The 22,146-nt window shown below is 32.3% G+C and overlaps 3 protein-coding genes across 5 annotated transcripts; 1 reads left to right on the forward strand and 2 right to left on the reverse strand.

Annotated features, from left to right (window-relative positions):
- Window positions 1–777: 777 nt before the first annotated feature.
- On the reverse strand, window positions 778–5,521 carry LOC110822294 (FRIGIDA-like protein 3). Of its 2 annotated transcripts, none has more exons than XM_088217308.1 (4): window positions 5,311–5,521; window positions 2,114–3,120; window positions 1,742–1,908; window positions 778–1,520 (listed from the first exon to the last, which is right to left on the reverse strand). In XM_088217308.1, the coding sequence occupies exons 2-4, from the start codon at window positions 3,033–3,035 to the stop codon at window positions 1,026–1,028; spliced, it is 1,584 nt and encodes a 527-aa protein (XP_088073434.1). In that variant the 5' UTR covers window positions 3,036–3,120; window positions 5,311–5,521; the 3' UTR covers window positions 778–1,025. The 2 variants fall into 2 exon arrangements, with proteins under 2 accessions (XP_088073434.1, XP_088073433.1); XM_088217307.1 differs by having other exon boundaries at window positions 2,114–3,169.
- Window positions 5,522–6,188: 667 nt separating this feature from the next.
- Window positions 6,189–9,948, reverse strand: LOC110822240 (metal transporter Nramp3-like). The gene is made up of 4 exons (XM_022052294.2): window positions 9,216–9,948; window positions 8,679–8,815; window positions 7,899–8,551; window positions 6,189–6,758 (listed from the first exon to the last, which is right to left on the reverse strand). The coding sequence occupies exons 1-4, from the start codon at window positions 9,737–9,739 to the stop codon at window positions 6,543–6,545; spliced, it is 1,530 nt and encodes a 509-aa protein (XP_021907986.1). The 5' UTR covers window positions 9,740–9,948; the 3' UTR covers window positions 6,189–6,542.
- Window positions 9,949–15,665: 5,717 nt separating this feature from the next.
- LOC110822442 (uncharacterized) lies at window positions 15,666–20,963 on the forward strand. Of its 2 annotated transcripts, XM_088219060.1 has the most exons (11): window positions 15,666–15,913; window positions 16,028–16,081; window positions 16,394–16,409; window positions 16,515–16,579; window positions 16,704–16,746; window positions 16,874–16,935; window positions 17,086–17,185; window positions 18,015–18,083; window positions 18,383–18,534; window positions 18,933–19,942; window positions 20,626–20,963. In XM_088219060.1, the coding sequence occupies exons 1-11, from the start codon at window positions 15,729–15,731 to the stop codon at window positions 20,691–20,693; spliced, it is 1,824 nt and encodes a 607-aa protein (XP_088075186.1). In that variant the 5' UTR covers window positions 15,666–15,728; the 3' UTR covers window positions 20,694–20,963. The 2 variants fall into 2 exon arrangements, with proteins under 2 accessions (XP_088075186.1, XP_088075187.1); XM_088219061.1 differs by lacking the exon at window positions 16,394–16,409 and having other exon boundaries at window positions 15,830–15,913.
- The last annotated feature ends 1,183 nt before the right edge of the window (window positions 20,964–22,146 follow it).

The following is a 22,146-nucleotide window of genomic DNA, read 5'->3' on the forward strand; positions in this document are numbered from 1 at the left end:
CTATCTAAATTATTATAATTTTGGGCATAATATTTGATTATCTGCTAGTTGACTTTTACCAAGTATTTCTTGATTTTAGACAATTCTTTATTCCTTTTTCAAATTTATTTTTGCTTTTTATATATGGACATCTACTAATTTTTTATTTTTTATTTAAAAAAGAACGGTCAACTTCTTTTACAAATTTTAAGAAAATTTAATTCTTATGTTATGTACATCAATAATGATTGTTTATGAATTTAACATCATTACTAATATACCTTCAATATTACTAACTATATAATATTAAAGCATTGATCTACTAAAAATTGATTAAAAATAACAATAAATTATAACAAAAAATAATTATTATGTTGAATATTAGATTAGTTATATAGTAATAAGTGCGCAATTTTTATTCTAACATTACTTTTCATAAAATTTGAAACCAAACAGAAAATAATACTAATAATAATATTGTAAATGGGTGATACTTGTTATACCCTTCAAAATTACAGGGTGCATAAACATAATTTTCCAATTTTTTAATATTCAAACCAAACAGAAATCCACGAAATTTTCACTGGAATATAATTTCACTCTTTATAAATTGATTTAATTTAACTATTGTAGTAAACAAATTACAAATTGGGAAAATATCATTAAGATAATTAGAAAACAAATCACAAAAATTAAGTTGTGACAAAATAAAATCGTAATAAAACACAAGTATAAATACTGAAACTGTAGTTTATCTTCTAACCTGCATGTATCTAACTAAGGGGGGCAAAAGAAAGAGACAAAAGATAAAGGCTCTCTGTTTAACTTTCATACAAGTCCTCGTTTTACAAGGGTTATGGATCCAACCAAGCACCTGATTGTTGCGTGCTAATAGAAGCTTTAGAAGGAAAAAAAAAAAAAAAAAAAAAAAAAAAAGAAGGAAAATCAGCACCATTCCCGCAAATTGGGAGTAGGTTTCCCAAAAATGAGTCATGCATCTGGCTTTGATCTAACTTCCCTATTATATAAACTCTTCAGAGTGAAAATTACATATAAGGCTGGTGAGAAGGCTGCAGCCCACTACCGATGTAACCACCATAATTTGACGAAGGTGCGCTATAAGAAACCGCGGATAGCCTGTCCTCTTGAGGGTAGTAATATAATCTTTGATCACCAGCTGGCTGAGGATAGGCAGATTGCCCGGGAACTTGGTACTCGTAAGGGTTTAGACCGGCATGAGGATATCTCTCTGATGACATCCCGGTGTATGCTGCCCTGTCTCCATAAACAGGTGGAGGCTGTCTACCAGAAGGAGCTGCACCAGGAGTACGAAATCCTCGGAATCCCCCATTTGGTCTTGCTTTCTTTTGGTTTTGATACTTACCAGGATCTCCATTTCTCTTCCTTTCGGACTTTGATTTCTCTAGTTGAGCAACTCTTCTTTGAAGGGAATCAAGTGGGTAATCAGCTTCAAGGCTATACTCCCCAACACATTTGATTACAGCCTTCAATGCAGCAAGTTCTTGCGCATTTGCATCACCCTGTAGACAAAAATAAAACTGCCAATGAATATTTCGTAATGAGAGAAGTTATTTTGTGAAAGAGGTCTACACTGATTTGACATTAAAAAAAAGGGAAACGGGACCAACAATAATGGAAAGAGACAACATATTAGCATATTCCCGTTGCAAGGAATTATTCATTAAATGAACATAGGAACTCCCTAGTATCAACTACATATCATGACCAAGCACACATATACCTGTCCACCAGCTGGATTCCCACCCCTTCCTTGGGAGTTTCTCCTTAGGTCCTTTAAGTATGTCTTGAGAAGGGGCACAGGGGGGAAGCTTTCAGAGAGCTGGAAGGCCTGAATAAAATGAACAGCATCTACTTGTCTCCCATTTTTAATCAATGCTTCAATAACACCTGCATAAGGTATGGAGTGTTAGCAAGTCCCACATAAAAATAGTTATTCCACTACAGCAGGGCTATACTTAGACAAGGCCTGCATACACCTCATGGAAACAGCATCCCGACGATACCCTAAAGGGATACATGTATGAGACATCTCACGGAAACAGCATCCCAGTCTCCATACCCCATCAGGTCAGTTAATTAAAAGAACACCAACCTGGCATTTTGTGTGTTAACCCAAGAGAACGGCAAAGCTCAGGTGCCTGCCGGCGGCGAGCAACTACAAGAACAAGCTTGCAGAGTTCTTCTTCATCAAACTCCGAAGCAATCCTAAAAGTAGCAAGGAGCTGCAAGAATGCCTCTGCTTCCAATGAATTTCCATTGGCAGCATCAATGCCTCCACTAGACAACTTAGGCTTCCACTCATCAGCAATTGCCTTGGCTTGCTGCTTGGTGTCAGGGTTCAGAAGGTTATCAGCACCTGGGTCAATTCTTGCCATTAAGGCGGCCATGGCTTCCATAAAAACAACACAGGATTTTCGCTTGCCCAGAAGGGCAGCATCCTTCTTATCAATTGGTAGGTTAGTTTCATCAGGAGGGTAAAATCCCTCCAATGAATCCAGCACTAAACGTGCCGGGTCAGTTGCACTTTTTAACGCAACAGAAAGTTCCTCACGAATAGCAAACAGAACTTTATGGTTCTCCATAGTAAAATTCAAAAGCCCTTTGGCATCCATCTGCTCGCAAAATTGCGTCAGTTCTGGGCGTGGCTTAATATCAGCAGCCACATTTGCAGCATTTTCACTTGTTTTACGAGGAAAGTCCTCCTCTGGGGAATTTGTATCACCAAGAGAGCTGCTTACCTTGCTGTCTTTGCTGTTTCCACCATCAACAGATTCCAATAAAGTTGGTTGGTGATTTGCCCGCGCCTCGGTGATGGAAGCAACAGCAGCATCTTTAAGTTCCTGCACCCGATCTAGTAGATCTTGCTCTTTAGCAGCAACAGCAGCTTCTCTCTCCGCTAACAACGCAAGGGTTTTAGCTTCTTGTTCCTCATATTCCTTCTCCCTAGCTTCTAGCTTTTCATATTTTAACTTCAACTTTGTCTCAAGATCTCGAAAGTGTGCTTCAATATCCATCCACTGCACCTTGTCAGCATTAGTATCTTTACGAGCTTCTAGTTCAAGAAATTTCTTTCCGAGCTCTTCTATGAGAGAGGAAGCACTATCATTTTGCACAACTAGCTCAGTATCAGACATGGTCCAATGAAGACCTGGAGTTTCAAGCATGATTTACACAAGATATTATAAGATCAAAAAAGACATGAGCAAACCCATCAAATTTACTTATATGACTATATATCAGAGGACCAAGGATAGCATATGAATATCAATATTTAGTTGAAGAATTTAGTCAGCAGAACTAACATGGTCTGCTTTTTATACCATCTCTCTCTCGCTCGAAAAATTGAAGGTAAAACTGCTTTTCCTAGTGTTTATATTTGTTCATGTTTATACTTGGAAGGGAAATCAAACTAAGTCAATCTTCTGTATAAGCCAATTTTTAAACGTGAATTTCTTAGGTTCCTCCCCAATTGTTCCTAATTTCCAACATTCATCATTTACAGCTAGTTCCATTAAATCACCCAACAATTGTACCACCAACCTACAACCCAGATTTCCATATGAGTTAGTACACAAGCCAGGCTGGATTATTTTAAACACACAGCACACAAAATATTTTTTCATTAAACCTCGGGACTCAAAGTAACAGTTGTTAGGTTTTTCTGTTTCAAATGCATCATTCTCTTACGTAATTTGAAGACACTGAACCTCAATCACAGTCATGTCAAGGGTGCTGCTAATAAACAATATTCACTTGGTTGCAAAGCCTTAAAACTTAAAAGGACTTATACAGATACGCCTAACAGAAACCATAAGCAAGCAACATCTGTGAAAAAAGTGTTAAGTGCAACCGTATGTGTATTGCCCCAGATGCCAAAACTACAACCATTGACTTTTAGGATACCTATTCCCACTAATCTATAAAGCTTCTTCAACTTTATACCAGTATCAGTGTAAATCAACCATCGGAGGAGTTCTCATGCAGTAATGAATTACTCCTCAAATAGTTCATATACTTTTTTTCCTACTTGAGGTGTACAAAATTGTAAGTAATATTCCAAACAAGAACACCTATGGTAGCATATTTGACTTCTAAATTATGTTTGCCAAAGACGGTTGTGCCCTCTGTTTTTGACATTTGAAATAAAAATCAAACCAGGATCTGTAACTCAAGTTTGAGTTCAAAAACAAATTCAGAATCAACTTCTTTTCGCTGAAAAAGATAGCCTAATTAAGCTACACCGAAAAAAAAAACAACTTTGAATCTGTTCAGGAAAGGAAATTGACAGGATACAAAAACTTAGGATCTGTTCAGGAAAGGAAAATGACAGGAACGAACATAAACAATTGACAGCAATGTGCTTCACTTCATATGGGAACCAGTAAAAGGGAACTGAGAGTAAAATATATTTTCTTGTTTTAATAAGAGGAGAAAGGGAACAGAATGGAAATAATTGATGTATAATATCCTTTTCCTTTGTAAGAAGATGACTTGGGAAAATAGCATTCTAAAGAAATCATTACGAATTAATTGGTCATTGCAAAAAAATGATATTAGCTCTTATTCCTTACTATCCATTCTTCCACAATTTGGGCATTAATTCCTTTTTCTTTCTGTCAATTTAGAATGCATATTCCCCCTCATTCACCTTCAATTCCATTACCAGTTACTAACCTCCTCATATTTTATGTTCCCCCTCTCCCCCCCTTCATCCTCACCCAAACACAGCCTTCAAAGTAATTGAGCCAAGTTCAGGGTCCAGGTTTTAATAGTCTCCGCTCATTTAGCCCTAAAACTATGCTCGCAATATGAAGAAACTCAAATGACCACCGTTGCCACCAATTCTACACCTGTATGACTCTATTACTGTTTAAGTGAAAATTATAAGTAAAGCCTACATGAATTCGAAAAGTGGTTATAAAATGGAAATAATCAAATGCAAGGCTAAAAAATTGAAATTGACGCCGGTAATTATGCTATTAAAAAAAAATTACCCTCCGCATTCCATTTCCCAATTAGTAAACTTAAGAAAGCGCTTCCCAGCATAACCCCAGCCAAAAAACAATAATCTATACTAGCAATTTCGTATTCAGAGGCAAAAATTTTAGAAGAAAATCTGCAACAAGTAAATGAAAAAGCTCGAAAAGAAGCCGGATTGACGATGAAACAAAACCAAAAAAGTCACAAGGAAGAAGGAGAGGAACAGACGGATGAATAATAAAATGAAACAAAAATAATAATTTATACAAAAATTACCAGGAAGAGAAATCATTGAGTAACTGAGCATACCAATTAAAGTGCCGAAGAACGGGAATATAAAACTACAGCTAGCTCTTAGCGTGAAAAGAGCAAAATGAATGCGCAAAGACCGTCGTCTTCTTTGTCAGTGTTCTTGCAGGGAGCATGAATCCTTGCTAGGGCTCTGGTATCTCGGTCATTGGTGGTGCCATCTCCCCTTTTCTTGGGCTAACCTGCTTTTTCACAATGGGCCACCGTATTCGTAAATGGATCACAATGCCATTAGAAAATTTATAATATCGGAAGTTATTGCGTCTCATGTTTTTTTTTAAAAAAATATATATATATAATTTTATATTTAATAATTATTTACTCAAAATTTTAAATATAAAAATATAATTTAATTTTTACTATCTACTATTTTCATATTTAGCCTAAAAAATTTGTACCTATATACAAAAATGTAAATTTAATGGACTTTTTTTAACTCTTAAATGTTTTTATTTTTTAAATAATCAAAATCGCATATTAATACCGATATAGTTTTTATTAAATTTAAATAAAATATTATTCCTTATAAAAATAATTCAAATAAAAAAATGGTATCTTCTTATAAGTAAAAATGTTCTCTAAATTTACAAAATCGCATATTAATACCGATATATATCATCGTTGCAATAATAATTCATTATTTTATACTCAATTTATTTTCACATGAAAGAATAATTAAATATTTCGGGAATACTTGGAAATTGGCAAATCTGATTATTTCATCTCAAATTATTGGTAAAAATTTGTAAATATATAATTATAAATTCTTGGAATCTACCAATTTATCTAAGCTCATATAGCAAAGAAGAACAGAGTACGGCCTCAAATACCAGACTGCAAAGTAAGTTAAAAAGACTACAGAGATTGCTGAGCTAATATGCATAAATATAGCCAACTTCACTATTAACCCGAGATAAGAATTCAAGAAACAAAATACATAATGGAAGCTCTTCTGAGTTTCAAGAGGACTTCAGGTCGTGATTCCTGTTTCTAAGTTCCCATACCACAGAAGATACAACAATAAGTTCTATCATACAGAAACAACTACCCTCTGTGGCCTGGAATCTGATAAGGTAAACAACTTGACTAGACTTTTTACAAAGCTACTTTGCAGAAAGGCCTAATCATTTCTCACAAATGAATGGCAGCTCCCTGAAACAAATCTGTAGGCGATACGCCATGGTACTGTGTGGCTGAAATATTTTGCCACTGACATTGAAGATTTGGTTTATTCAACTTATCTGTGCTTGTTTGGATTGTGCTAAGCAGCGCCATGGGCAAAAGGTAATGTCGCGGGAGATAAGGTAAACTATGAAGGCTAGATATGCCCCTATAAAACCTGATACAGTGACGGTGAATGGTATCCCTCTCACTTCCGAAGAGAAGAACTCCAGCAAAAGATACCCATTAATCAAAATCACCAATCCAGCCACAAGCCATGATATGGTCTGCATAAAGGAAGAACAGAAATTGTTACATCCTTCCCTTTCTCCAAAGATATATGCAAGATACTTGCTTCAAGTTATGACAGACATCTCTGTGAATCCTATCAACAATTGCCTTTCCTTATTCATATTGCAAAGTAAAAATAGAGAGGAAAAACAATTTTTGACTCATAAAAAGAAAAAGAAAATCTAGACAAAAACATCTTTTTTATTGAATGATAAGAACTTACGTATAGCCTAACATCTGGAACACGCATCAGCAAACAAATTTTAGAGTGATAGCCTTTATAAATCAGCAACAAACACCAAGGTCATGTTTACCTATGTAAAAGAAGCAGAATCTCTCCTGAAAAGATTTTAATGAATGCATAAACAAATGGCTGATTTGAACCAACAAGCCATATGCCAAACATATGGTGAAACTGTTGGGCAGCAATTGAGTTTTTCAACCCTCGTAAACATTTCCCACTTCCCCACAAATACAGAAGGAAAGACCCTGCTTGACCGCCCACATCCACTTAAAAATTTTTTCGATCAAATTGAGTTCAGGATCGGAGTTGCAAATACAAGAGAAACTATATTACTGTCGAAAACCACAAATTCCTTTGCTGTATATAGCATGCCAGGATAAAAGTATGTCCAGTGTCAAAAAAGAAGGATGACAACTAAGCCAATTACCAGTAGGGCCAGATAGGCACAGACTATTTCTGGGATGATTCCCACTTAAAATAAAAACCGAGACATCATGCAACAGGTAGTTAGTCATTTATGGAAGTTCAAAAAAAGAATGTTTCTCTGGCTACAAATCAAAAGAGTAATTCTTTAAATTTTTCATTTACTAAGACTATGAACGATAAACAAGAACTCCTAAAACAATTATACTTAAAAGTGTTCAACTGTTGCAAACTGTTGAAGTTAGTCCTGATATAATCAACAGATTGATTTAAAATAAAAAAAGTAGCTCATTATTTCCGATACAAAATGTTTTAGTTTGTTAAAGTGTTTCTTTTTCCACTCACAAGCTATTGGCGATTAGGACTCCTTAAAAGATAAAACTTTATACGACAATGTAATAGTGGAGATATTATCCAATGGTTATCAAGAGACTCATAACCGAGATGTGAAAGGAAGGAATAAGTATACCTTGAGAAGGGCCCCAACTTTGAAGGTTCCCATAATTTCCTCCTTGGACACCAAATAGAGAAGGGGAATAATTGCAAAAGGAATCTGAACAGACTGGAGCACATTCAACCATTCATTTAGAGTATCTAGCAATTCTCCTGAGGAGTCAAAAACAAGCGCAACAATGATGGTTGGGATGATTGCACAGCTCCGCGTGATCATTGCCCTCACCCATTTTTTCAATCTCAGGTTTAGGAAACCTCCCATGATAAACTGCCCTGCATAAGTGCCAGTAATCGTACTACTCTGGCCAGCTGCCAATAACCCGATACCCCATATATATAAAATCGGAAAAAGCCCACCCCCATATTTTTCTTGAAGATATTGCCCTGCATTTGCAAGGCCAATACTCTTGGCTAGGTCTGTGCCATAAAACCCCTTTGCAAACACAGTAGTAACAAAAAGGTTTATTATAAATGAAACTGTAAGAGCAACACTTGACTCGATGGTATAGTAATTGAGAGCTTCCTGAACACGACCTTTCTTACTGTGATCAATATCTCTTGATTGCACAAGAGCGGAATGAAAGAAAATATTGTGAGGCATAATAATGCAACCCACAACCCCAACAGCCTGCTGGATTGTTTTAGAGCTTAGTTTTGGAACCAACATACCTGAAAAATTCCACTCGTTCACCGGGTCAAGAAATGAGTTACACAATTACAGATTTTACACAGAGAAGACAGTAAAATGGAAACTATGGACAAACTAACTCATTTCAGTAAATGAAATTATCATTACCAACAATAAGTTCAGTGCCACTGGGCTTTGTTTGGGCGAACATCCAGGCAAATGAGACTGCCATTGTAGCTATCAGAACTGCAAAGACAGCTTCCAGTTTTCTTATCCCATAGTTCTCGAGAAAAAGAAAGAGAAAACTGCAACGAGAAATGGAAGAAAATGCTGAGTCAAACAGGAGGGAGCAAAGATTACTTACCTATGTCCAATTTGCTAAGAGAATTCTGGAAATAAATCGTATTAAGCCCATTAAGAGAAAAAAAAAATTAATCCCAGAAATTGTAAAAGTAAAATCCCATTCAAGGTTGTTGAATAGAGCTACATGAACTTCATTCCCACAATTTTCCTGGGAACCAAACAGACTTCAGAAAATAGTTGATGCACTTTCCCAAATAGGAACTCCACTACATGAACTTTACTATCAAAAAATCCAACTAAAAAACAAAAGAACAAAACAAAAAGTAAAAGAAAACAAAACCAGATCAAACTCAATAAAAAAATCAAAAGACAATCGCATTTTCTTTATAAAAAGAAAATTACCAATCAAGAGCAGTGATGACAACACCAGCCCATAGAGGGATAGCCCCGTTGCTCAGTATCTGGATAGCAATGGCACTCCCAATAACCTCCTGGATATCAGCTCCAATAAGAGCCAACTCCGCCATTACCCATAACACCAACCTAGCCCAAGTGGGGTACTCCTCTCTACACAGCTCGGCCAAGTGGCGCCCAGTCGCTACCCCCAACCGCGCCGCTAGCAGCTGAACGAGAAGCCCCATGGCCGTGGCCCACAAGAGAAGCCAGAGCAAGGAGTACCCAGCAATCGCGCCTGCCTGGAGATCCCCTTCCAGATTCCCGGGATCCAGGAACGCGATGCTCGATAGAAACCCTGGCCCGGTGAAGAGCCACAGCTTCCTCCATGAGAACGGCGGAGCCGCCAGCAAGCCGCCCTCGAGCTCCGACTCCTCGCCGACCCCGACTATGTGCACTTTTTCGGCCTCATCATAGGCCACCTCTTCATGGGGCTCCGCCAAAAGCGGCAGCTGGTTCTCCTCCGCCGGCATGCTTGGCTGCTGTCAAGTGTCGATTGGTGCGATTAAGTCTTTGCTCCTGGTTTTATCGTCTTCGAAACCGCTGTAAGCCTGTAAATCTGTTAAAAACAATTGTCACTAAATGAATAAACCAGTAACAGACCAGCTCTTTTGCCTCTCTTTCCTTACATCTTACTCCTCTTAATTATAGGCTTGTTTTTCTTTTTTCTTTCTCTTTTTCTTTACCTTTCTCCTTTTAATTTATCATTTTCCTAAATTAATAAAACCGGATCAATTACCAAACTGGCAGAAAATATTTATTTATCGACTCAAATTAATTTTATTTAAATTATAAAATCAAAAACTAAATTAAATTAAAATGACCATATAAATCGATTTGTTTTAATTAAATCAAGTAAATTTTTTTTTTAATAATTTTAATCAATTTATTATTAATGAGGTCTGAAAAATGAGAGACGTTTTGTTTTTATGTTTTCTGTAAATATATTCGAAAATGACGTCATTAAATAGTGACATTTCGAATTTCAATTAATCATGATATATGCACGCCCGCCCCATGCCTCGGACAAATTAAACAGGCCTGTTACACATTGAATCATTTATTTATTTCTACTGTGATAACTGACATGATAAAGATTCTGTTCTGTAACAAATATATTATTATTTTTTTATTTATTCTTTAAAATTAATTTATACAGATATAATTTTGTGCACCCGATATTATTAGTTTAAATATTTAGAATTTTCTTAACATTAAATCTATGTCTTGGGACCACGGAATTCCCTTTTGTTTCTTAAAGAAAAATAATTAATTATGTACCAAATAAAGTAGGAGAAATTAAATGGTCACGGAAGCTTACGAGGCGAGAAGAAAGCGCGAGGAAAGAGGGCTCGGATGTCGCCATGTACGTGCGGGCCACAAGACAACACGTGTTTTGGTCGTGGATGGCTCGTGATAGCATGAATTTATGTGCCACCGTCTGTTGCCCCCCACCCCTTCTCAAACTATTCATCACTCTGCTGTATTCCATATGTTATTTCCCCACGCGCATCTCATTCCCGGTTTACATTTTAAAATGCAAAAAAAACGCTTGCAATCTTTTTGGTAAATAAATTATTGCATGAGGATACTATATATTAATATTTATTATTTACATTAAAAATGAAATGGTCCCGCACAGTACCTGTACAAGTGATAAGAGAGCAACCGGTCCATTGAAATGGGGGATTAAGAAAAAGAGAGAGACGCCTTGGAAAAGGACTGTTCATAAACTAAGCTTTCTGTATTGGTTCTAATTTGGAGTGGGTGTCTCTGGTTGGTTCTAATTTGGGTTGGGTCGGAACCACATGGTTGACTGCAACTTGTCGCGCACTCATCAACAGTAGGTGAAGACAGAAGAAATTGAACCAACTTTCAAAGTAATTTTTTTAATTAACGGATTTAAATACCCTCTGTATTTATTTCACATAAATTCTAACTTAATTATGTGACTTCAGAAAATATACATGCGAAACACAACCGTTACTTGGCATCTAATATTATGATATAATTTTTTTATAAAATAATAATTAAATTTATTAAGAAATAAAAATAAATGTTTTCTTTTTATTTTCAGCTTCGGCTTCTCTGTGTGCTTCACCATCCTCTTTTTGCTTTTTCTTCTTTTTCGCGGTCTTCCCAATTGACCATATCTTCAAGGCTTTAATTTTATCTATCACAGTTTAAGTCGGTCGTTAACTCCTCTTTCTTTCTCGAGCTCTTTTGCAGCTGCGAAAAAGCTTAAGAAAAGGATATAGAGAGAGAGAGAGAGAGAGAGAGAGAGAGAGAGAGAGAGAGGGAGGAGGGGAAGAGGGACCTATTTGCGGACATAGATTGCGATAGGCAAAATTGGAACACCAAATAAAAGGGGTTTCTTGGGGGGGACCATGAAGAAGAAGAAGAAGAAGAAGAAGAAGAAGAAGAAGAAGAAGAAGAAGAGGAAGCAGAAGCAGAAGAAGAAGATGATGATGAAAAAGCAGGGAGGACGGAGAAGGCTAGAGACAAACCGGAATGAAGAACAAAAAGAAAAAATAATTTTTATTTTTTTAATATATTTAATTATTATTTTTCAAATAAAAAATATATATTACATTATATACAAGATGATGATTATGTGACAGTCACATAAGCTATGTAGCCTTATTAGCAGTAATGTAAAATATATATATATATATATGTATATATATAAACTATATATTTATATTTTTGAGTAATTATATTTAAATGTTGCTCTGCAAAACCCATCATACAAGAGAAAAAAGAAAAAATAAGAGGCACAATTAGAATTTAGGCCAGTACATTTTTACCTCTTCCCAAAAAATTTAGGGGTTCAAACGATCTAAATCATGTACTAATAGAACTCTTTAAGTGCTTTGAAAAACCAAAAATGGCAGAGGCAAAATCTGTTTCCTTACGGAGCAAACAGTTTTCTTACTTTTCCAATGAATCTGCGGCACACTGGGCATGCCTTGTTTTCAACATTAAAAATCCTGCAAAAAACCCAATACTCGTGATCAGCTTTCACAAACCCAATTTCTAATTATACTTCTTAACTCATTGCAAATATATTCACCCATGTTCATATTTCAAATAGTTATACCTCAAATATGTAATAATGTATATATCTATGATGGAATAGAGATGGACCTTTCTCAATTGGAAAATAGAGATATACCTTTTAGCACAGTCATAGCAGGTGGCACAATGACCGCATGGAACGAAGAAGCTGTTTCGTTCTTCATCATAGCAAATTATACATAATTTCTTATCATACAAATCTTCTGAATAGTTATAACTTGTGTTGCTGTAACTTGTACTACAATCATGTTGGTCACACATCGTTCCATATGTAAATGATGATGCAGTCTTTGTAGCCGGTAAAAGATTGGTTTGAGTTCTTGCATCTTCACCTGTTCTTTCACTGTCGAGTTCTCCCAGATACTTCAGGATCATCAAAATCACCATCATGATTAACGCTTCAGCATTCAAATCATTATTAGTTTGTAATACAAGGGATTAAATAGTAAATTAAAAGAGGGAATCCAAAGAATGTGTGAGTAAATAATGGATAACAAGTAGGAAACATCAATTTTCTATTGAGCAAATGTGTAATTGGCCACTTACCTATTACTATAATACAAGCAACGAAACGAGAAACGAGAACAAGAGTAACCGACCACTCAGCCAAATCGTCCTGTAACCCCATAAACAAATCAACATCACCATATTGGCCGGTAAATAATTATGGAGAAAGTAGCAGAAATCAAATCAGTCGAATTGGCCTCTTACTTCACCATTAGTCTTGCTTAAGTTCAAATCTCCATGAGGATTTACTATCTGTAACTTCTGTTTATACATCCTGTAATCAAATTTTTACGAGGCGAATATATCTCTCTGTTTCCCCTCTCGCCGTCTTCTCTCTAATTTATATGGAGTTCAATTAGGTATTAATCTGAAAGGTCAAGAAGAAGGAAACAGAAGATTGATAGCTCAGTCAAAACATTCGAAATGTATTTACATATATATGTTTGTATGGATATATGCAATCAGATTCGCACCTCTAAAAACATCTTAAAAGTAATCTCCATAGCAGAAGCTTTTCAGATCAGTTGAAAAATTCAAAAAAACAACAGAGAAGAAGGTAGATAGATATCAATGACATTACCTCTTGAAGACTCTTAAATGCAATCTCCATAGTCAAAGCTATGGAGGTACTTCGATTCAGATACGAAAGAAAAGCAAGAGAGAGGATTTGGTTTGTTTATAGAGCAATTGAATTTCTCAGCCAAAAACAAAAAAGAAAAAAGAATAAATTAGAAATTGGGTTTTAAAAGAAGTAGTTAAAGAGAGAATGGTAGTTGTTGGTTGCTCTTCGCGATCCAACCAATATCTTTGAAGGTTTGGCGGGAAGGTTAGGTTAAAAACCTTACAAATATTTTAATACATATACATATATATATATATATATATATTAAGAAATTTAAAGGTACAGAAGAATGGTAAAATTATAAAATTCATGGGCGCAAATTTAAATATATATTCTTCTAAATATCACGTGATTTCCAATTTTTTTAAAACTAATAAAATTATTTCTTTATTAATTAATAAATAATTAAAATGAGATTTAGATTCTCTACAAACAATAAATTTAAATATGCTCCAGACTTAGAGTGAGTTTGAATATTTTTATTTTTTTTAAGACTATTAGGTTTGTAGATAACGAGTCTAAACTTAAACATAATATTTTATTATATTAATATTAATATATTTATATTTATATTTATTAATATAATATATTATAACTATAAGTACATTTTTATATTTATAATGGAAAAACATTAAAAAATATATATATATATACATACATACCAAGTGAGATATGAACCTATGGGCTGCAAAGTAAGCCCAAAAACTGCTGCTTCTTTTTCCTCGGATCAGAATAAGAGGCCTGAAATTAATTATTTATTGGGCTTAAACTAATGGGCCTTCATATTTTTTCAAATTAAAATTATAATAAATCATATTTGATAATATAATGTATTAATGTTAAGATTTTTTTTTTGGCATGTCAAAAAAAATATATTACAGAAATAAAATAAAAAATTCGAGACGAATATTGATTTAGGACTTAACAGTTATTTTTAATCGAGTTTATATTTATATTTATACTATAAATTAATTCTTACTATTTTTAAAAAATTTGAACTGAATCCAATTATATGTATTTTATCATTTTATGATATAGTTCATAATCTTTTTATCGTTAATTATTTTGCTTTAAATTGTACAAAATAAAAAGATTATAATAATCTTATTCTAAGTCACTTCCACATTTCACTTTTTCTTAAATTGGTTTTCAAATTTTCAATTGTTGCAATTAAATCTATGATCTCTTAAAAATTAATCATTAAATTAATATTACGTTAAAATAAATAGATAGATTATCACCAAAGAATAATCACGTCATCAACTTAAAATACAAATTTAAAAAATAAAACATGTATTAATCATAATAAAATTGTTTCAATAAAATAATATAAAAAATATATAGACGGGCCCACATAGTTTTAGACTTGTGGGACCCACTAAATATGGAGTTTGAACTGGAGGTCAACTTTACGTACAAGATACGGTGTAGCAGCAGCAGTAGTAGTAGCAGAATTTGACAATGCGGCTTCGCTTTTGTTTAACGCAAATTTACCAAAATCCCTTGTATTTAGGGGTGCTCCTTTTTATAAATTCCTCTCCAACCAAACACCTCCTTTCCATCGTGTTCTTCGAGTAAGACTTCAAACCCTTTTGATTATTTTAACCTAATTTCATTATTTATAAATTGATTTTGAGAGGGCAAAGTCAATTTAATTTCACCCAAAATTTGAAGAAAAAGAAAAATTATCTAAAAAAATCTTAAAAAATGTGAAGAAATATAAGAATATTGATATCAAATCTTATTAATTTCTATTTTCCATATATATCAATTTATGAATAGATACGAAATTTATTATCCACAACATATTGAGATTGGGTTAGCTTTTTTTTTGCTTTTATGACATTAAAATTCAGCAAAATTTTTAAAATGAATATTTAAATTAAAAAAATCCAAACAAATGAAGAAATATGAGAGTACAGATATAAAAAATCTTCATAGCTTTATTATTTTCTTTATATATCAATATTTAAAAAGTGACAGATGTTTCGGATTTGTGTTATTAATATTTGCTGAATTTTGAATTTAACCCAAATTATGATTTATTAGTATACAATTGTTAATTAACAATTGGATATATATGAAATTACCCATATAAGGGAAGAAAAAAAAAAAACTATGGGTGAGGTGAAAAGTGAAAAAAACACATTATAAAAAGGCAGATAAACAGAGAAGCAGAAGAGTAGAGAGAAGAGAAAAAGAGAAAAAAAGCTATTTTACAAAGAGCAAAAAACCATTTTGTGAAGAGAGACAAAATGGGGAGGCCAAAAACAAAATTGGGAGAAGGCAAGAACAAAGCCAATAAGTCTATTACTTTTTCCCATAGGAAAAATAGTCTTGTCAAGAAAGCTTATGAACTGTCAACTCTGTGCGAGATAGACCTTGCTCTCATCTTTTTTACCCCAACCGGGAAGCTCTCTCTTTTCGATGGAAAAAGCAGGTTAATTTAATTTTTATATTTGAATTATTAATTTCCTGATTACTGATTAATTACGAATTTTAGGGAATTAACAAAAGATTATTTTGATTAGATTAAACTTTGATTTTTTTACAGTGTAGAAGAAACTCTCGAGCGTTATCTTAATCTTCCACCACCTTGCAGAGAAAGGTATGCTGTACATTTTGAGGGAGGGGAAATGAGATTGAATTATATAAAGCAATAAATATAACAATAATTAAGAAAATAGTTATATATATACACCGTAAAGTTCGATCTTATACTATTGAAAATAAGTCTATCCAATACTATTATCTTATGCTTTCTCGTTTTATGTTATTTTAGTTATAAACATTTTAATCGTAAACATTCAAATTTTTTATTATAAGATTATAATATCTACGCAAAATTTTTTAATAAATACTACTAACATTTAAATTTAACATGAACACATTCATCATGGGCGGTTCATGAATATGGTAGCGTGAATAATGAAGAGGTCAGTAAATTTACTTGCTGTTTGTAATATAGAGATATATATATATATATATATACATTTGTTATCGATGAAGTTATCTAAATATGTTAGAAAAATGATTTGCAGATGATGAAAGAGGCTCTTAATCGTATAAAACTGGAATCTAGTTCCTATCAACAACGAAAAAATTGGTTTGGATTTTCTCTAACTTCTACTTAATTAATCTTTATAAAACTTCCATTACGTGTGTGTGTGTGTGTGTGTGTATATATATATATAGAGAGAGTCATTAATCAATTATTTTATCATTTGTAGCTTTGTTATAGAAGCCATGAATCGGAATCGGAGGAGGTTGGAGGTACGTACGTGCTTGTGTTTGCATATACATGTATACATATATGTGTAGTATGTATGCGAATAAAATGCCTTGGATTTTCATTGATTTAATTATGAAGGGAATTAAACAGATCTCATTTGTGTTGCAGGAGCATAGAAGAAAACTGAACGAATACAACCAAGAGCTAGAGAACGTCGATAAACATTTGGAGTAGGGATTATTAGCCTTACATGTTCTTAATCTAATACATACGTACATATATACGTACATATATACCATATAGATGTGATCAAATAATCTTGTCAATTAGTTTTTCAACATCAAAATCTAAACAATATTAGGAAAATGTATTGGTCACAGGCCCTACTTCAAAAAACCAGGCTTCATCAAATCTATAAGAGAATGCAAATTGGTGGAGAAGACTTTGTACAGGAGTCTAAAACTTGTTTGTGAACAAGAGGTAAGCATAATTAGTGAATACATAATTTTGATTTAAATCTAACCAACGTAAGATTTGAAATTATAGATCATAATCAAATTATTTATTTATATGGTCCCGATCTTTAGTTTTTTAGTTTAGATGACTAATACAAGTTATGTTCTAATTTGATTGACGGCATGACATATATCTGAAAATTTACTTGTCTTCACGTATAATTGTTTGTTTATGTGTATGTATAGATATTTACTTTTGTTTAATGAATAAATTATTTTAAAAAATGTGCGATTTTTTTTATCGAGTGGTATTTGAATCCTGAATAAGAACACACTGCATGCATGCACGTCGTAATCGTGGTATATCTTTTTTTTTTTTTCTAAATCAGAAAATTTTATATGTTAGAGTTATTTTTAGGCCTAGAATATCTACCATATTATAGTTCAATTACGTGTAAAAATGTGCTGGTCTTTGCGAATAATTGATTGTTTATGTGTATGTATAGATATTTACTTTGTTTAATAAATCAATTGTTTCAAAAATTTATAATTTTTGAATCGAGTAGTATTTGAATCCTGAACAAGAATAAAATGCGTGCATGCATGCACGTCGTAATCATGGTATATCCGTTTTTTTTTTCTTAATTAGTAAATTATATACGTTAGAATTATTTTTGGGGCGTACAATATTTATTCTATTTATACGTTAGTCTATCATGAATTTTAATTAAAGAATTTTCCCAACAAACTATTCAATTATACTTTTTGGATTGTTCATATTATTACTTACTAATTTTGATAATATATGTTGTTTGGGAATTTCTAACAAGTGAAAGCTATTGAATATTATGCAGAAAGTTTTGGAATTAAAGAAAGAATTAGAAAAGGATGATGATGATGATACCCAGCTTGCAGCTATTGGGGTATGTAGATTTATATAAGTATATATGTATATATGTCTGCATCACTATAAGCTTTATTAACTTGATTGATGGTGTAAGATATTAAGTTCAAAACATCAAGAAATAGAAATCAAATCCTGTTTATATATTCACCAATTCTTTTGCTACCAATATCCTGTTGTTAAGTGAGGAAATTATGATCTCGATGAAAATGTAACAAGTGATGAGTTGAGATATATATATATATATTCATACACACACATATATGTATATTTGTGCTTGCATAACTGATTATTATAATATTATATGGACTTTAATAGCTGCAATTACCCAATGGTTCCATGGGAGGAGATGGAATTTCTATCAATAACTTCATCAGCTGGCTTGATTCACAAAATGATGATGGTAATCAATGGAAACGCATGCTTGCTGCTTCAACTCATTTTGATCATCATGGACTTCAAATTCGTAGGTATTTTTTCACATTCTAAGTCTATTTTCATATTTATCAATTACCACACAATAATTCTCGTTAGCTTGATTTTATTTACGGTATAAATAATAGATCAAATCCTATTATATTTATAATTAATAAAGTTTTCTTTCTTTTTCTAAAAAAATGGATCTTATTATATATGTAATATCTTGATCTAACTATAACTTCAGCCAATAAATTTTAAAATTAAAGTTATTATTAAGTGTGTTATATTCTCGTATAAAATTTAACATTTATGTTGCATGTGATATGTTAGTAGGTATTGTAATATCATCATAAAATTAGAAAATCATCTATATTAGGTTAACGAATACCATGATATTAGTTTAAGATTTTAAGAAAGTTGTTAAAGTCTAATTTCTAAATTATAACAGTGATGGTGGTGGAATCCTTAGAAACCAACTAAGGAATTATGCAAATAGTAACAGTCATCTTCAAGCACGACGCTGTGCAGGCTCAGCAAAAAGCCTTCAATTTCATAATTTGAAGTTCGATGTTGGATCCTCAAGTGCTGGAAACATTACAAGTGATAATATTCTGCAATCATATTATCATCAACCAGCAGCTTTGGCTAATCAAACTCATCATCCCGTTCCCTCCTATGCTGCTAACACTTATAATGGTTTTCCTATTGGGTTAGCTCCAGCCTCTATTTATGGAAACAATACTAGATTAATCAATCAAATCTTACCTTCTTCATCAGCTGGTCATCATCGTGATCGAATGATTCCATATACTACACCAAATGGAATTTCATCATTTGCTGGTAATGATCAGTCAATACAAACAGTACTTACAGTTGATAATCATGAAATGATTCCAAGCTACATGGGACTACATGGGTTTCCATCATTAGTCAATGGTAATTATGGAAATGGGATTAATCAATCAATACTATTTGCATCTAGTGGTGATCATGATCAAGACAATAAGATGGTTCCATATTATCCTGGCTATGATGATCAACATAGTGGATTTAAATGCCAACAAACAGGGAATTACAGTTCAAATGCTATAAATCCTGAATTACCAACACAGCAGCAGACAAAGATTAATTTTCCTGAAATGGTCTCTTATCACAACATTGATAATTACTCTCTCGGTGGAAATTTTGAAAATCCAGCGAAGAATAATGATAATAATAATATTAATAACATAAATAATTATAACAGTAACGATGATGATCAGTTACTGGAGCAACTACTTGCTCATATAGATTTTGATGGTGAAATTTTGTGTGGCGACACTATGAGCAACGATGATGGGATTAATAATGGTGGCTATGAAGACAGTAGATATGTGGAACAATTTTTAGGGCATGGACAACTGAGAAATCTTAATCCTAGCTGTTTACCTACGCCAGAAAACAATGACTTCCAACCAGGTAAATGTTTTGTTTTTCACTCTCATTATTTTGACGTTTATCAAGATAAAAAAATCAAAGTTAATGCATTAAATAGCCCATGTTAAGGTCTATTTTATTTTGTTTATAAATATAATATTTAATTATTTACCATCCCTTTTTAAGTTTCTAGAAATGTTTATAAGAAACAATTATTTGAAATTATGTTAGGCGAGGAGTTTAGATTTCGAATCTTATTCTTACTTATATTATATTTTAAACTTAACATACTTGCAAATAGGAGAATATGTTAACTTATAAATAATATATTTATCTATTTCGATAATTTAGATTTTTTACGCAATAACTTAGTACAATTATAAATAGCGAGGTATATTAACTTATATATAATAAATTATTGATTTAAAATTTTAAGATTAACCCATGAATATTTTTGAATTTGTTTTCTTTACATAGTTTTTGAAAAATAAAAGCCATCTTTATTGAATAATTTTTCTAATTTCAAAACATATATTATATTTCGTTTAATATATAAAAAAAATGTGTTGATCTCATTATTTCTTCAACACATTCATCAATTGCATCATAACATATAACTATTTTAGAGTGATAATTTCTTTAATCTCTAAGTTCTTGGAAATATATTATATACATATGATATGCCATAGTGATCTCCAGAAACATATATATATATGTTGTGGCAGCTTCTGGAAACAACATCGTCAGCAAGCAAAACGGCACCGATGACAACCAACAATGGAGTCGTCGCTGACCAAATACTGGTCTACAATGGCGAAATATGAAGAGAGATGGATCATCATGTCCAAGATTGAGGAGACAACATCGTCATCAATCGGGATCCAACCAAAGCTCGAATGGAATTCTTCTGTGATTAGTTATTATGTAGCAGCCGTCTACTTAATTGTAAATTACTAGACAAATAAACTAAATTAAATGTTTGATTAGTGAATAATTAATATTTAATTAGTGATGTTTCCTTTACCAACTTGCTAAGATACTTTGAAGTTGACTTTTAGCCAATTGGTGCCTCCTAAAGACTATATAGTGATAGGATTTTATATTTATTATATATATATATAACTAATTTCGTATTTTAAAATTGTATAATGCTCTTAATTAAGTACTGTAATTAATTTTCTAATCTACAATTATGTTTTAGATAATTTAGATTTTTAATTTAGTCTATTTATAAATAAAAAATTAAAGGAAACTTGTCGTCTCAATCGAGAAGATTTGGTAGCTTTTGAATTACAAGGTAATAGGTAATAACTTCAAGGCAAATTATTACGGGATCACCGTCCAAATCATGTAAATTAGTGAATTTAATATGTAATTAGTACTAATTTACTTTTTGATAATCCATAGAAATCTAGCCGGATCTTCCCACAAGCTCCCCGGGATTTCGCCAAAAGCAACCTTCCCTGCCCTATACGTCGACCAACATAACGACATTTCATGTTTGTCAAGCCAATTACCTAAACCTAATGTTTTCTTGAGATTATGTTATGTTGAAGAAATTTCAATTGTGATTTGATCGCATTGGAGAATGATATTATATATATATATATATATATATATATATATATTATGGAAAAGTATATTTCAAAATTCTTTGAAAAAAAAAAACCAAGTTTGAATTTTTAAAATAACATAAAAAAAATTAAAAGTAGACTAACTTAGAGTTAATTACGGTAAATAAAAAAGGTAATGTGAGATTTGAATTTCATTCTTAACATAGGACTAATAAAAAAATTACATTGAAAAATATAAAAAATATTTTATTCATAAGATTTAATAAAAGAAATCAAATATTTATTAATATTACTAATGATATAATTTTAATTTTGTCTGAGTACAAATAAAATATTTTTATGAGATCTTTTTCCGACAAAAAGATTGGGAAAGAATCACTTTTTACTAATCATAATTTCAGTTTAATACACAAAAATATTTTAATTTTATTTTCTAAATTTACATGTATTTTTTATTCATAAAAATATGTACTGGGTGTATATTTATCTAGTTTAAAATTTTCCAACACATTTTTATTTTACTATTGTTTTCTAATTTATATAATTTTTGTAAATAAAAACACATATACATTCAAAAAATAAAGTTATAAAACTATTTTTTAGTATACTTAGCTATACGTAATTATTTTATATGGTTTTAGAAAACAAATTATTACAAGTTTCCTTAATAGA

The sequence above is a fragment of the Carica papaya genome, chromosome 4 (assembly GCF_054855325.1).
Source record: "Carica papaya isolate Zhongbai chromosome 4, ASM5485532v1, whole genome shotgun sequence".
In the NCBI taxonomy this organism is placed as follows: Eukaryota; Viridiplantae; Streptophyta; class Magnoliopsida; order Brassicales; family Caricaceae; genus Carica; species Carica papaya.

What these genes read in the sequence shown, in the direction of transcription:
- LOC110822294 (XM_088217307.1), bottom strand. Translation starts at nt 3,155, where the DNA reads ATGTCTGATACTGAGCTAGTTGTGCAAAATGATAGTGCTTCCTCTCTC. An exon ending in GTTAACACACAAAATGCCAG is followed by an intron (nt 1,909 to 2,113) that starts GTTGGTGTTCTT and finishes TACCTTATGCAG; the next exon opens with GTGTTATTGAAGCATTGATT. An exon ending in GGAATCCAGCTGGTGGACAG is followed by an intron (nt 1,521 to 1,741) that starts GTATATGTGTGC and finishes TTTTGTCTACAG; the next exon opens with GGTGATGCAAATGCGCAAGA.
- LOC110822240 (XM_022052294.2), bottom strand. Translation starts at nt 9,739, where the DNA reads ATGCCGGCGGAGGAGAACCAGCTGCCGCTTTTGGCGGAGCCCCATGAA. An exon ending in GTCATCACTGCTCTTGATTG is followed by an intron (nt 8,816 to 9,215) that starts GTAATTTTCTTT and finishes TTCTCGTTGCAG; the next exon opens with TTTTCTCTTTCTTTTTCTCG. An exon ending in AAGTTGGGGCCCTTCTCAAG is followed by an intron (nt 6,759 to 7,898) that starts GTATACTTATTC and finishes TCCTTTATGCAG; the next exon opens with ACCATATCATGGCTTGTGGC.
- LOC110822442 (XM_088219060.1), top strand. Translation starts at nt 15,729, where the DNA reads ATGGGGAGGCCAAAAACAAAATTGGGAGAAGGCAAGAACAAAGCCAAT. An exon ending in CTTTTCGATGGAAAAAGCAG is followed by an intron (nt 15,914 to 16,027) that starts GTTAATTTAATT and finishes ATTTTTTTACAG; the next exon opens with TGTAGAAGAAACTCTCGAGC. An exon ending in CATGGACTTCAAATTCGTAG is followed by an intron (nt 18,535 to 18,932) that starts GTATTTTTTCAC and finishes AAATTATAACAG; the next exon opens with TGATGGTGGTGGAATCCTTA.